Source organism: Chrysemys picta, chromosome 24 (genome assembly GCF_011386835.1).
Source record: "Chrysemys picta bellii isolate R12L10 chromosome 24, ASM1138683v2, whole genome shotgun sequence".
NCBI lineage: Eukaryota > Metazoa > Chordata > Testudines > Emydidae > Chrysemys > Chrysemys picta.
The window spans coordinates 4,891,184-4,906,600 of NC_088814.1; the positions used below are offsets into that span (position 1 = coordinate 4,891,184).

The window sequence follows — 15,417 nt, forward strand, 5'->3', positions numbered from 1 at the left end:
CTCTCACCGTGTGGCGTGTCTCCAGCCGTGGGCGCGAGCGGCGTTTCTGCCTGGGGAGGGCGGCCCCGGCACGGTACCACCTGTGCTCCAGGTCGGCATTGTCATTCCGCAGGCTGCTCAACCAGATGCAGCGGGGCTCGGGCGAGCTGCAGTCCACTCCGATGGGCTGCTCAAACCGCCAGCCCTTCCCCGCCCGCTCCACGCTCCACAGGGCCTTGCCCACCACCGACATGTTCCTCGGCGCAGCCAGAGGACGACGGGGTCCCCGCAGCCCCCTGTGGGGTGCCCTGTCCCCGCTGCCCACGCCTTCTTCCACCATCCAGCAAAGGGCAAGGGAGAGATTCTCCCTGGAAAGTCACTGACAGGGCGGAGGGGGTGAACTAAAGGCTCTTTTGGGAGAGGCAAGTGAGCTGAACGGATCTCAGCCCCTGGTGCAGCTGGTGCCCGTCCCCTGTAGATCCATCGGTGGAGAGGGGACAGCAGAGGTTGCTCCCTGCTTCCCTCGGCTAGCCCCTAAACTTCAGCAGAGAGTCTGGTGTCAAAACCCTCCCTGGCTGCCAGCCGGAGTCAGCTCTACCGTCTGGTGTATCACAGACGAATGTTGATCGTTCCAGTCCTGGGCATGCCAGATACACGCACCCCCCCTCCCCAGGACGCACACCCGCCCCCGCCCCCACCGAGGGGAAGGCACCGAAACCCCTCGATGCCAGAAAGCCAGCTTCCAGCCACACGGGGAACCAGCCGAGGCTGAGCTGAGGAGGCAGGAGCAGGCGGGCAGATGGACAGACAGACAGCGAGAGAGAATGCACACGCTCTGCCTGCAGCTGCTCCGGGCTATCAGGCCACCCAGCATCACCCCGCCCTCCCACCCCCTCCGGCGCTGCCTGGCTGGGCGACCCAGCCCCCTCCAGCTGACACAAGCGCAGGGGGGTTGGAAGTTTCACTTTGCTGATACTTTTTTTTTTAATCCTCCGGCTTCCTCCTCTCCCTCCCTCCCGGCCTCTTCCTTCCTTCCTCAACTCACTTCCCAGCCTGGCAGCCCTGCGCCCGCCAAGAGAAGGGGCGGGGGGGGGGGGGGAGGGGGAAAGGGAGTGCAGTCTAGTGACTAGAGCCAGAACTCCTGGGTTCTCTTCCTGGAGCGGGCGGCTTACACGGGGCTGACTCACCAGCCCTGCTCCGTGCATCACTGTTTCCCCAGTTATGAAATGGGGTAATGAGCCTGACCCACTTCCGCCAAGTGCATTGAGGTCCTTGACTGAAAGGGGGCATTGGGGAGTAGACACAAGGCAGGGCAGAACTGGGGAGCACTGCACGAGGGGTCACCCCAGGACACATTCTCAGAGCCGGGCGGCTCCCGTCTCTACTTTCTCACTCTCTTCCCTTGTGGTTTTTTCTCTAAGCCGAGCATTTGCCCAGGGACTGGCTTTCGGTCACTTTCAGCCGCAGCCGGGTTCGACCCGGCGACCTCAAGGTAATGCTGACCAGGATTCTGATTAGATCCAGCACAGCCAAGACCTCGGGAGTTGCCATTTGCCATGAATCATCCCCGGAGCCACCCGTCGTTCTTGTATTTGTTATTTTGTTGTTGCTGATACTGGACCAGGGAAATAGCAGCATCACGCCTCTTCGTGGCCCCGGGGGCGTTGGAGGGCACTAGTCAGTTCAAACTACCGGCCACTAGGTAGGGCAGAACCCGAGCCAGCCCGAGAGACCTCTGGATCCTGTCCCTTCTGAGTCAAAACCACCACCTGAAAGCTGTGGAGGCCCCGGCACTTCAGGGCAGCCTGGAACCAGAAACGGGGCCGGATCTCACTCGTCAGGGTGTGTGAGGATCGCTGTAGGGGGGTCAGGAAGGAACTTCCCATGTGCCCCCTGCCCTGTTACTGTCTTGCCATACCAGCCTGGTAGCGAGAAGGGCGGGATTCACCTTCCTCCGAAGCATCCGACGTAGGCCCCAGCCAGCGGCAGGCTGCCAGACTGGACGGCCCAGTGGTCTCACCCTGGATGACAAATCCTGGCTTTCTCCTAAAGCAGCAGGCAGGCGAGGATGGCAAGCTTCCTCCAGAGAGCCCGGGGGGGGGGGGGGATAAATTACCCTGCCCCGAGCCCCAGCCCCTCCTCTTCACCGTGTCGTCCTCAAGAGAGCAGCTTTTCAAGGAGCGGGTGGTGCCCCAGGCTGAGTGTATCTTCATGCCCCTGCGTGATGGGAGCAGGATTGCAAGGCAAGGAGGGGAGAGCTCAGGGCTGGAAGCCGTCTCCTCCAGGCCAGGTTTGCGGTCCATGGGGAGTGACATTTCCCCCTCAACCCCAGACAGGGCGTTCTCCCCAGATCCCTGCGGAGATCTTTCAGTGGAGCAGTGGGGGGAAAGGAAAGCACAGGATTGAAAAGAGTCTGAGACCCTCTTGCTCCAGGGGCGAGCTGGGTTCTGGGCTGTGTCGGGAGCCCAGGACTGAAGTCCCGGAAAGGAGAGAAGGGGGGTCCAGAGACTAGAGGTACCGAACTGGGTGCCAAGACTCCTGGGTTCTATCCCTGGCTCTGCCACTGAGCTGCTGTGCGACCTTAGGCAAGTCACTTTGCCTCTCTACACAATGGGGGAAATGAAACTTCCCCACCTTTGGAAAAGTGCTAACTAATATTAGTCCCTCCGGGCCAGAGCTCGGTAAAATCCCTCAAGGAGAAGGGGGGGACAATGTTCTAAGAACCCAGCACCACAGAGCATCTTCACTCACCCTGCACCGTCCCCTGCCCAGCACATTCAAGGGCCTGGACACACAAGGCAGTGAGAACACAATGCTGGCACGCTGGTGTCGCTGGAACACACAAAGACACACTCGCTCCCGGGGAGATGTGTGGGCAGGGAAGGGAATCCTTCCCAGGGCATCCTGGGTCAATATTCGTACAGCACCTTGCGTGTGTGCTCAGTGCTTCTGAGACATGGTCCCTGCCCTAAAGAGCTGAGACGAGTGGTGGAAACTGACCAGGGTGGCCAGAGGGAGGGGTGGGAAGATGGGTTGAGCAGAGAGAGAACAGGCAGTCCCCTAGTAGGATGAGGCTTTAAGAGAGGAGGAGGAGATGATGCCGGAGCAGAGAGGCAAAGAGAAGCAGGTAGTGTGGCCAGGTGGCTAGGCTGGTACTCAGGACACCTGGGTTCTATTCCCAGCTCGGACACTGATCTCGGGCAAACCATGCCTCGGTTTCCCCAGTTACCCTGAGCCTGTTTGGTCCATTTAGCCTGTGAACTGTTGGTGGCAGGGACTGCCTCTCCCTCTGTGGCTGACAGCTCTGACTACTGTAACATAAGGAAGGTTGATTAGTCCCTGCTGCACTGGAAGAGGGAGATCAGCCCAGGAGCAGGTGGGGGCATGGAAAACAGGCGACAATTCGCAAAGGGGCAGGAAGGGGCAGGGTGTGGGGCCATGGGATCAGGGCAGGGACCGAGGCAGGGGAAGGGGAAGAACCGGGATGAAGGAGAGGACAAAGGGACTGATTTGAAGGGACTGTGTGCGAGACGCACCCTCAGATCATTTCACCTGCAGCACGTTGGAAAGAGCGAGGGCAGGCAGGCTGCAACGGACAAGGGGAGGGGAAGAAGGATGGCCTAGGGGCTCAGGAAACCTGGATCCAATTCCCAGCCACAGACTTGCTGGGCCTCAGAACCTCTGGGCCTCGGTTCCCCATCTGTAAAATGGGACTAGCACCTCCCAGGGGCAAGGCGCTCGGATACCCTGGCGCTGGGGGCCAGATAAGGACCTGGACAGAGACCGTCTGTAACATGGTGCTGCCAAGGGACCAGCAGACACACTCTGACTGCAGCCCGGCCTGGCCTGCCAGGTGCTTCCCTGACATGCCCTTCCAGGGCTCCGGCCCGGCTAGGACGTAGCTACAACCCAGAGCCAGCAGGGCCTGGGCCCCAGCACAGGGAGAGGACGCCTCACCCTGGTGGGCATTAACAGGAAGGGGAAAGGAAGTGGCGCTGCCCAGGCCACGCGGGCACTGATCACCCAGCCCCCAACGGCACCCATGCCCCCTGCACATGGGCTCCACCTAACTGGGGCACGGAGCTGGCGCTTGCAAACTCAAGGCGGGGGGTCCAGCCGCCTGCCGCGGGGAGGATCGGACAGAAGCCCAGGCCGTTTCCATGGCGACGTTTGTTCCTCTCATTTCCTGTTTGCCAGTTTTTAGCCGGACTTTGCCTTGGCGGGAGCTGACGAGGCCAGGGAGCGAGGCGGGGAGCCAAGGGGGACAGGTCAGCGGCTGGTGCAAGGCAGAAGGGAAGGAGCGTCGTGCCCGTCCCAGGCCAGAGTGGGCCAGGAAGCCAGGGCTGCCCCACCGCTGGGACTGGGGCAAAGAAGGGTGGCTGAGGGGTCAGAGGCAAACCCAGCCCATTGTGGAGCAGAGGGGGCTCCGGAGGTGAAAGGTGGGTGGCCCCGACCAGTGTGGGCAGCGTGGGGCTATGGGAGGAGAGGGGCAGAGCCGCGCCACAGGCTGCTAAAAGCGGGGGACTCCCGCTCTGCAGTCCTCCTGCCAGGGCCTGGCAGGTGAAAGGGGCAGGGGGTATTTGGCAGTGAGCTTCTTTCCTCCCGCCACCTCCAAGGGAGAGAGAAGGCTGAGCAGACTCACAGAGGGGGTGGCAGGGGGTCGGGGCAGATCTCGGGCAAGCATCTGGCTTTGGTGCTGAGGGCCCTGCCCCTCCCATTGGGTCAGTACCGTGCAGGATGGACCCACTTGCCTGTGGCCAGGCCCCGCATGATCAGGTCCCACGGAGCATTCTTGCAATTCTAGTGTCTGAGGACAAGCATGTGCGGCCGCTCCGGGGAAATGCCAATCATTGTTCGGATTGTATCCCCCGGCCTCCTGGGGCCAGGGCCTCAGCTGCCAACAGGCACTGCCCCTTCCACCTCTCTGGGCTCGTCCTCATCACAGCAATGCCAGCCAACGCCACAAGACACCTCCCCTGGCTAGGCACGCCGGCCAATCAGATTCATCTCACTTGGGGGCACAGGTGCCTGCTGGGATCGGAGTCACCCCAACAATGCAGGTAGCAATTTACATCAAGGCCTGGGTTGTTGGCCGTAAGCAACGATCCCTCCTCTGCCCCAGCAGATCCCTTGGTGACAAGCGCCGCGGAGACAGAATGGGTGCAGTGCGCTCAGCCCAATGAGAGAGGGCGCACGCGTGCACGTGGAAGGCGAGCGTGCCCTGGACAGGACAGAGACGGGGCACGTGTGCTGGATGGGAGAGGGAAAAAGCGGTTGTGAGCGTGGACCATCAGATGGATGAGATCAAGGGGCAGCAGGCATGAGAGCGATCGGAGGGATAGAAGAACACAAGAATGGCCACGCTGGGTCAGACCAATGGCCTGTCTGTAACAGTGGCCATTGCCAGGTGCTTCTAGGGTGACCAGCTCACACAGGTGAAATATCGGGACGCGGGGGGGCGGAGCAAAAAAAAAAAAAAAGCCGGCAGCGGAGCAAAACGGCAGCAGGAGCTCCACGCCCCGCCCCCCACACCAGCATGCCTCCGCTCCGTCTCCACCTCCCCCCTCCCTCCGGCGCTTGCGCCGCCATACAGCTGATCAGCGCAAGCCTGGGAGGGAGGGGGGAGGAGGAGGAATGCGGCGTGCTTGGGGAAGAGGCGGGGCCAGGGTGGGGATTTGGAGAGGGATCCAATGGTGCAGTGAGGGGGTGGGGCTGGAGGCGGGGCCAGGGCAGGGATTTGAGGAGGGATCCAATGGGGGGAGGAGGGGGTGAAGTCGGGGGGGGGGAGGCACGAGCCCCCTCCGGGCTCCCTCCGCTCCACCTGTGAGCAGAGGCAAAATATCAGGACAATTCGCGTCCCGACCAAAGGTAGGTCGGGACGCGGGACAAATAAGCAAATATCGGGACAGTCCCGATAAAATCGGGACGTCTGGTCACCCTAGGTGCTTCAGAGGGAATGAACAGAACAAGTCCCTTGTTATCTAGTCCCAGGTTCTGGCAGTTGGAGGTTTAGGGACACCCAGGGCATGGGTCTGCGTCCCTGACCATTTTGGCTAATAGCCATTGATGAACCTCTCTTCCAGGAACTGGAATTCTTTTTTGAACCCAGTTATACTTTTGATCTTCACAATGAGTGCCACAGGGGAGGTACTTCCTTTTGTTTGTTTCAAACCTGCCGCCTATTAATTTCATTGGGTGACCCCAGTTCTTGTCCTAGGTGAAGGGATAAATAACACTTCCTTATTCCCTTTCTCCACCCCATTCACGATTTTATAGACCTCTATCATATTCCCCCTTAGTCATCTCTTTTCTAAGCAGAACAGTCCCAGTCTTATTAATCTCTCCTCATACGGACGCTGCCCCTGTCCCTAATCATTTTCGTTGTCCTTCTCTGTACTTTTCCAACTCTAATACATCTTTTGTGAGATGGGGCGACCAGAACTGCAAGCACTATTCAAGGTGTGATCTATACAGTAGCATCATGATATGTACTGGCTTATTATCTATCCCTTTAATAATGGTTCCTAACATTTTGTTCACTTCTTTAACCGCCGCTACGCATTGAGCAGATGTTTTCAGCGAACTGTCTATGGTGACTCCAAAATCTCTTTCTCAAGTGGTAACTGCTAATTTAGACCCCATCATTGTACATGTAGAGGTAGGATTATGTTTTCCAATGTGAGCGTGTCGATTGGAGGGGGAACGAGAGCAAGCGAGGGGAGCGTGTCGTTGAAGGGCTGCGATCACGACTCCACAGGAAACACGTGTAATATATTTATTAGTCCATGTGTTCCATGCCATAGTTACAGCCCTGGAGCCTCCTACGTATGGCCCATCTGCATGGCCCATTCAATCGCTAGGTCTCTGAGGAGATGGACAGCAAGGGGGCCCGTTAGCATTGCTCAGCGACGTGGTCGCCCTGTGGAACTGGACTAAGAGCTCGCTGCAGAGGGGAGGAATAACGGAAAGGCTCGTCACAGAGATGTGTCACAAGGCAAAGCCCCAAGGGTTATGGCTAGGGCCCTACCCAAATTCACGCCCATGAAAAATGCGTCACAGACTGCGAAAGCTGGTCTCCCCCTGTGAAATCTGGTCTTTTGTGTACTTTTGCCCTATCTACACTATACCAATTTCACAGGGGAAACCAGTGTTTCTCAGATTGGGGGTCCTGACCCAAAAGGGAGTTGCAGGGGGGTCACAAGGTTATTTTAGGGGGTTACGGTATTGCCACCCTTACTTCTGCGCTGCCTTCAGAGCTGGGCGGTCGCAGAGCAGCGGCTGCTGGCCGAGCGCCCAGCTCTGAAGGCAGCGTCCCACCGGCAGCAGCAGCACAGAAGTAAGGTGGCAATACCATCCCAGGCCATCCTTACATCTGCGCTGCTGCTGGTGGCGGCTCTGCCTTCAGCCCTGGGCTCCCGGCCAGCAGCCGCCGCTCTGCGACCCGCCCAGCTCTGAGGGCAGCGCCGCCGTGAGCAGCAGCGCAGAAGTAAGGGTAGCAGTACCGCACCCCCCCCCACCCCCAACAAGAACCTTGCGACCCCCACGCAACTCCTTTTTGGGACAGGACCCCGACCATTACAACACGGTGACATTTCAGATTTAAATAGCTGAAATCAGGACATTGACGATTTTTAAAATCCTGTGACTGTGAAATTGACCCAAATGGACCATGAATTTGGTAGGGCCCTAGTTATGGCTGGGGACCCCCTCCCATCCCTGTAGGCACCTACCCCTCTGGCTTTATCCAGGGCGACGTGCATGGAGCAGGAAGCTCGGGACAGACTATCCGGCTCTCTCAGCTGATTCAACCTTGGCAGGCTGCACCCTCCCTTTTCCTTTCCTTCCCCAACTCCCTCCCTCTCCGCGGCCCCCTTCCTCCCGGTCTTTGTCAGAAATGCTGGCTAAGCTAACATGACATAGTTGGCGGAGAGGTGTGCATCCCATGGGAGCTTCAGCCTAAGCAAGATGCTCTGTCCAGGCTGATCCCAGCTCACGAGGTTCCACGCGGCCGCCCTTACGCCCCCCCTATGCACACCGTGCCGGCCCCTCGGCCCCTCCCATCTCCCCAGATCCCCGTGGAAACATCCTCCCAGCTCCCAGCACAGCCTGCCCTGCTCCAAGGTGGGCTGGGGATTGCTACACGGCCCTGTTTGGCGTCTCCCCGACATGTCCCAACAAGCAGAGCGGCTGAGCCTGAGAAACGAGACAGGCCACTGTGCAGCTGTCAGCGCCAACCCACAGGGTTGGGCAGGACGGAGAGGGGGGGTGAGGGGGGCTTTTGTTTCCAATTGCCCAAGCAAACTATTTAAAACCCAAAAAGTGACTTGCCTGGGAGTGGAGCTGGCTTCCTCCTGCCCACGGGGGCAGGCGAGCTCAGGTGGCACCTGGCCACGTTCTGCTTTTCCCCTCTAGGTCTTGGGCAGGGTCACGCACAATCCGCTCCGCTCTCAGCAGCCCACGGCTCTGGTTTGGAAGGTGCCCTGCAGGCCATATGGCTCAGGCAGTTGTTAAAGGACTAGAGAGCTGGGCGCCGGCTCAGACCCCGCCAGGGACAGCGGTGGCTGAAACGTCTCACTTTCCAGCCATTATTTGGGGGGGAAGGATTCTTTCAAACTGGCCCAAAGTTCACCTAGAGACACTGGTGATGGCCCCCCATTCACTACTTCCAGTCCCATTTGGAACTCACAGGAAGGGAGAATGCCCCTTTCTCCAACTCACGGCAGCAGCATTGTCGGCCTCCAGGTGCCTCAGGTGGGGACCGACAGACTAAATGGCTGATCCCGCCCATTTTACTCCCATTTATTTGTGTTGACGTTTTTCACAATACGCCCACCTGGAGCTCTGGGGATCACTGTCCAAAACAGCAGCTCCCCCTCCTCACCCAGGGCTCTCCCACCGCCCAGCGGAGCAGGGAGGGTTTACTCATGCGAGTAAGAGCGGCAGGCTGGGGCTCCGGGATCGTTCTGATAGCCCACACTGGGAAAGGTCAGGAGGCGTTCAGCAGGGCAGCCCCTACCCGTCGGAATGTGAGCGACTGGCCTCCTGCCAACATACTTCGCAGTTTCATACAGGAGTGTCCTAAATATACAGCCGAGCAGGGGCAATGGAAGAATACAGCAAGTTCCCAGAATGCAACACACACACCACCACACACGCCCTCTCTCTCTCACACACACACACACCCTCTCTCTCTCTCACCCCTCCACCCCCCCACACACACCCTTTCACACACCCTCTCTCTCACACACAACCCACCACACACACACACACACCTCTCACACCCTCACACCCTCTCTCACACTCACACCCCCCTCACACACACACTCTCTCTCTCTCACCCCTCCACCCCCCACACACACACTCCACCACACACACATACCCTTTCACACCCCCTCTCTCTCACACACACCCCACCACCACACACACACACCTCTCTCACACCCCCACACCCTCTCTCACACTCTCACACACACACCCCTTCTCACACACACATTCCCACCCCCTCTCTCACTCACCCCTTCTCTCTCACACACACACCCTCTCACTCACACACTCCCACCCCCTCACACTCACACACCCCCACCCCCTCACACATCCCCACCCCCACCACACACACACCCTCTCTCTCACACCCCCACCCCTCTCTCTCTCACACACACACGCCCTCTCTCTCTCTCTCACCCCTCCACCCCCCCACACACACCCTTTCACACACCCTCTCTCTCACACACAACCCACCACACACACACACACACCTCTCACACCCTCTCTCACACTCACACCCCCCTCACACACACACACCCTCTCTCTCTCTCACCCCTCCACCCCCCCCACACACTCCACCACACACACACACCCTTTCACACACCCTCTCTCTCACACACACCCCACCACCACACACACACACAACCTCTCTCACACCCCCACCCCCTCTCTCACACACACACACACACACACCCCTTCTCACACACACATTCCCACCCCCTCTCTCACTCACCCCCTCACTCTCACTCACACACTCCCACCCCCTCACACACTCCCACCCCCTCACACACTCCCACCCCCACCACACACACACCCTCTCTCTCACCCCCCCCCCCACACACACTTACACTTTCCCTTAGCTGACTCCCTGTGGGCGGCAGAGCCCTCTGCTGGCCCACTACCAGCATTTGTTCCCTTTCAGGGTGGAATGGAAACAACGGGCAGGAGAGCGAAGTGACTGAGTGTTTATCACATTTACACAAAGCTTTGAGCTTGGCTTTGCCTTCAGCCTCCTCTGCCTCTGTCTAGCATCGCCCACCCCACGGGCTCACAGCACCAAGGGATGAAAAGGAGTCTTGTGAACACACAAACCCGTCTCTGGTACTTAACCAGCCCCCTTTAAAGGCGGTGAGATGCTCCAATACTGGTAATGTATTTATCCTCACGACACGCCTGTCAGGCAGGGCAGGGGCTACTCTCCACATTGTGCAGGTGGGGAAACTGAGGCACAGAGAGACCATGTGACCTGCCCAAGGTCACCCAGGTCTACCAAGTCCTAGGCTGCTTTCCTACCCGCTAGACCATCTTTCCTCTCCAACACACCCTTCTCTCGGGAGAGGGTTACCTCTCCTGTAACGAGTTACAACCCAGGCAGCAATCCTACGAACACTCACACACTTGCTTAACTTTAAGCACCAGGACTAGCCCCGCTGGCGTGAGGATTAGCTTTTGCAGGACCGGGGGCAAAGGCAAACAGAACTGACGGTGATGAGAGAAATCTCTCTTTGTCCTTTGTTCTTTTCAGACTGTTTATGTTGTGCATTTGACAGCACTTTGCGCCTAGTCGCTTGCACAAGCTCTGCCTGTTGTGTTGTGTGGGTCTCTTGTACAGAAACAGGGGAGAGGAAACGATTTATCATTGACAGGAAAACGGGCTGGGGAAACCACCGGAATTGGCAGAGGGAGCCAGGGCAGGTGGACAGCCTGGAAGTCCCTTGCAACTTATTTTCAAAAGTTGACTTGATTTCCCATCATTGACTGCGCTCCTGTATCAACAGAACAGGTGTAAGCAGAGGCCCCCTCCCACCAATGGCATGATCAAAAGGCATTCATTCTCCAGAGGCACTACGGACCCGGGCCAGATACGAACCACCCCCAGGCCTAACAGAGCAAGGCTCTAGGTCACATTTCTAACCCTTCAAGCCTTCCAGCGACCAGACGCGCAGGGACAAGGGGGATCTCTCACCAGGCCTGGATGCGACAAGCAGAATGAGAATTGACGGACCAGTCCTGAGCCTTTATACCAAACTGTCCCTTTCTCCCCATCGTCACCTGACAAACAGGAACCCAACTGGGAAGTTCCTTTCGGCAGAAACAACAAAAGATTCTCCCAGAAGGCAGCTTCAGCTTTGATCATTCTTGTGCGATCAAGCTCAACACGTGCCAGAAAGGACAACCTTGCCCACTACTGCCCTCTTCTGGTCTATCGGTTCCCACCGCCGGGCAGGCTCCTGTAATTCACTGGTTAGTAATAACCTACTTTATTTAATACTTGCAACCCCCAGGGAGATATTCGCCTCATTTTACAGGTGGGGAAACTGAGGCCCGGAGTGATCTAAAGTCACATGGCTTGGATCAGCTCAGAGGGATGGGGGCTTCCCAGGGGCGCTAGGGCAGAAGCAGTAAGTGGAGAAGGAAGCACTTAGACCCAGCTCCTTCTGCAATGTCCGTCTCAGACAGCCTCCCCCATCCCTTCCCGGGCAGCATCTCCAGCCTGTTCCTTTCGCTGCCACAGACGGACACCGGGCAGGTCATTACACTAGAGCCAAACCATCTCACCGTGTCCCTCCCCCACCTGTATCTTGGATCCACCTGCGCCTGCAAGTTCCTTGAGGCAGGGGCCGGCCTGTCATTATGCGCGTACAGCACCTGGCGCGATGGGGACCTTGTCCCAGGCTGTCCCTCGGAGGTACTCCTCTAGCCCCCAGCTCCAGAGTACACACAGCTTGCAATTTTTACTGTATTTATCCTCCCAAGACCCCTGAGAGGTAGGGTGGGGCTCTTCCACTCATTGCACAGATGGGGAATTGAGCCCCGGAAAGGCTAAGTGACTTGCCCAAGGTAAGTCTGTGGCAGAGGAGAGAATGTCTCCCACATCCCAGGCTGGCGCCCCAACCACTAGGCAAGCCTTCCTTCCGCTGGACCATTCTTCAGGGGCCGGTAGGTGCCCCCATGGTACAAACAACAACAATCATCCAAGGATGCCCAGAGAATTTGTGCCACAGCCCGGAATTAAACCCCGGAGTCCTAACTTTCAGCTCGGATCACGCCTGTGTCCCGTGACAGCGGCCTGCGTTTCTCCGAGTCCACAGTCAGGAGCTGTGGGTCACCAGGGCTCTGGGTAACAGTACAGTCCCCGCAAAGCGCTTGCTACACCCCACCGGGGAACCCGTTCATTGGCGCGTCCACGCAACAGCCCCCGGGGCCCGAGCTGTCGTCCGCTCCAGCTGGGACCCGCCACCGAGTTCACAAAGTGCCTCTCCTCTCCTGCCACCGACCCCCCAGAGCACAGCGCACTGCGTAAGAGGCCTGCGTGGATATCAGCAAGCCACATCCCGCCACCCTCCAGCGCACGTCCTGTTCCCTGAACATCTGCAGCTGGACCAGTCACTGCCAGAATGCCTCCCACTAACCCCTGGCCCCAGCGCGAAGAGAAGAACATCCCGCTCTGGGAAAGAGAGAGGAAGTGAGAGAGGAGCAGGGAATGGAGGCTTCTGATCCCAGACCAAGGGACAAGTGATCATGAAGATTCAACAGGGAGAGAGGAGACACGCCTGGTGTTATTTGAAAGCTGAACTCTGGGACCTCCAGTCACTCTGCTTCCGACTGTCCCTTCCCCGCTCCCCCCATCCTAGCTGCTGTCTCCAGCCCTAGAGGCACTGATCATATGACTGCAGCTTGGAATCCCAGCTTTCAAGGACAGTTTAAGCAACGATCTCTAAGCACAGGGGCTGTAAAGAGGGGGCAAGTCAGTGGGGACACAGCGGAGTTACTGAATAGCATAGAGATGATGGATCGAGCTCTTCTATTTGTCCTTTTCCATCGCCCCAAAATAAGGGAAGCATCAATGAAACTGGAAGGCAACAAAGCCGAGACGAGGAAATACTTTCTTTTTTTTAAATCCCAGGCACAATTGAACTGTGGAACTCACTGCCACTGGATGTTATCGAGGCCAAGAGCTCAAGGGGTTCCAAGAGAGGGCTAGACATTGATATGGAGAATGAGACGATACACATTAGATAGTATAAAAACTGGTGGGAAGAACATCACCGCCGGGGCAAATGCCAACCACTGTCTGGATGTTTGCCCGCAGGGTAGGTTGTTTCACCTAGGTCCTGGCACCTTCCTCTGAATCACCCGGACCATGTCCAGGAGAGACAGGATAGTGCCTGGGCAGGTCAGAAGTCACATCCGGTGCAGCAGTTCCTACATCGTAGCAGTTTGCAAGAAAGCAGCTGCTAACCAAGATCACTGTCAGAACAGTGTGACTTCCGGGATCCTGGATATCCTGCACGCAGCCAGGGCTTGACTGGAACCAGTCCATGTGATTTCAGGACTAGTAACTCTTCTCCTAGCTTCAGTCCTGGACCAGAGATGGGAAAGAGAGAAATCTTAGCTCCCTGGGAAGATGAAGGGGAGGCGATAAAACCAAACAAGGGAAGAAGAAATGGAAAAAGCGAATGACTCTCTGAGCTGGGAGGAAGGATTTCTCTAAATGGAACAGGCCGGCAAAGGATGGAGAGAGCTGGGATGGAGAGATTGTTTTTGTCATCCGGGGGGGGGGGGGAGGGGGGGGGAGATGGCCAAACACTAATCCCTCCCGAACTGTGAGCTGAGATTAGGGTCAGAAAAATGAGAGCTTAATAGGATTTCCAGGGCAGATAAAGCCCATGTTGAAACAATAACTGAATTTCAGACCTTATATGGGAAAGAGCTTCCCCACCTGGGCTCGTGGCAGCCGAGATAGGGGGAGGGAAGAAGGGTTCCATCCATCGCCTCCCTGCAGGGCCAGTACGAATTCAGACACTCGTCAGGGTTCTTGTGGATAACCCCCGTACCCCCCCACAGTCCCCGTGTTTCCCCATGGTAAGGGAATAGTTTGTACTAGGAGGTGGAAGGGGAGTGAATGGACCCAGGTCAGTTTCAAGGGCAAACAGTGGGAAATGCCCTGCAGAGAGAGAGGCAGGGGGTGGGATCCAGGGGATTCCACGTGGGATCGCTGGATTCCGAAATGCACCCCCAAGGCAGCAGCTTCCCGGCAGCTAATGGAGCGTGGCTCTGAGAGTCGAGCGCCTGGGCAGGTGCGGTTAACCCCCCAACCTGCCCGGCCGGGTTCCAACCTGCAATCGCCGCCCTGGGGGGTCAGGTAAGCAGACGCAGCACTGCCTGGCTGACAGCCAGCTCCTCCCATGTTCGGGGTCAGGGACTCCCCCCACCACCACCTCCCGCCCTGGCACACTGAAGGCTTTTCTCTTGCCCCAAGCTCTCTGGGATCAGACCCACCCAAAGGTGACTCCCAAGAATTAATCCATTTAAAACCAGCCCTCGGCCTGATTACGCCTCCATTCCCACCCCCTCGATCTTAGCCGCCCAGCATCCAGGGCTAGGTAAGTCTATCGTGATTATCCTCAGAGCAAGAACCATTCCAGGGAGGCCTCAGGGACATGGAAAGGGGAAGGAGGCTGGCAGGACATGGGAAGGGCTGGCAGAGGAGTACCCGGAGAAGGGTCTCCGCAGCACACAGACACAGTTGCCAGAGAAATCTCTCACACACATGCCTGTCCTGGGAAGCCCGGCCTAGAACCACCAGCTCCAAAATGAGGCGTCTATCACGTGGGCTAGAGGTGAACACCCTTGACTGGTAAGAGCAGTACAACTCTCGTGATCTCTAGGTCAGCCGCTACAGGGAGCCAACACTCTTAAAAGCAGTACCTCATGGGTCCTCTGCTGCTCAGGTGAAGAGAGGAAGTGAACAGCCTGGGAGGAGAGGTGTCTGATTTCTGTGACGCCCAGCCCCATTTGCAGAGAGATTTAGATAAAGTCCTAACTAGAGCTGGGCAAATTCGGAATTTCTGTCCCAGCAGGAAATCCAAGATTTCAAAACTAGGTCGGAAAGTCAAAATCCCGGAATTTGTCACGAAATGAAACAATCCCCTCCCGCCCTATTGAAACGTTTCATTTCCCCCTTTATCACTTCGCCGAACTATAAAATACAACATTCAAGCACGACTGTAACAAATTGATCGTTTCCTGCAAAAATGCCGACGACATTGATAAGTTCCCGCAAAACGCGTCGGTGTCATCCAATCAGCATTTTCCAAGGAAAACTCTCCCATCGGAAGATTTTCAACCCCTTCTAATTCTAACACACCACACACACACACGCACCCCTAC

At 57.4% G+C, this 15,417-nt stretch overlaps 1 protein-coding gene across 14 annotated transcripts in view; it reads right to left on the bottom strand.

Moving 5' to 3' along the window:
- Positions 1–15,417, bottom strand: part of ARHGAP23 (Rho GTPase activating protein 23) — a 125,493-nt gene that overhangs the window by 68,259 nt on the left and 41,817 nt on the right. For 2 of the 14 annotated variants that reach the window (XM_042844542.2, XM_065577537.1), the window contains exon 1: positions 8–865. The exons of the other annotated variants lie outside the window; for them this stretch is intronic. In XM_042844542.2, the coding sequence (XP_042700476.2) occupies positions 8–319 (312 nt within the window). In that variant the 5' untranslated portion in view covers positions 320–865. Of the gene's footprint in view, positions 1–7; positions 866–15,417 lie in introns of those variants that run through there. 14 annotated transcript variants of the gene reach the window in all.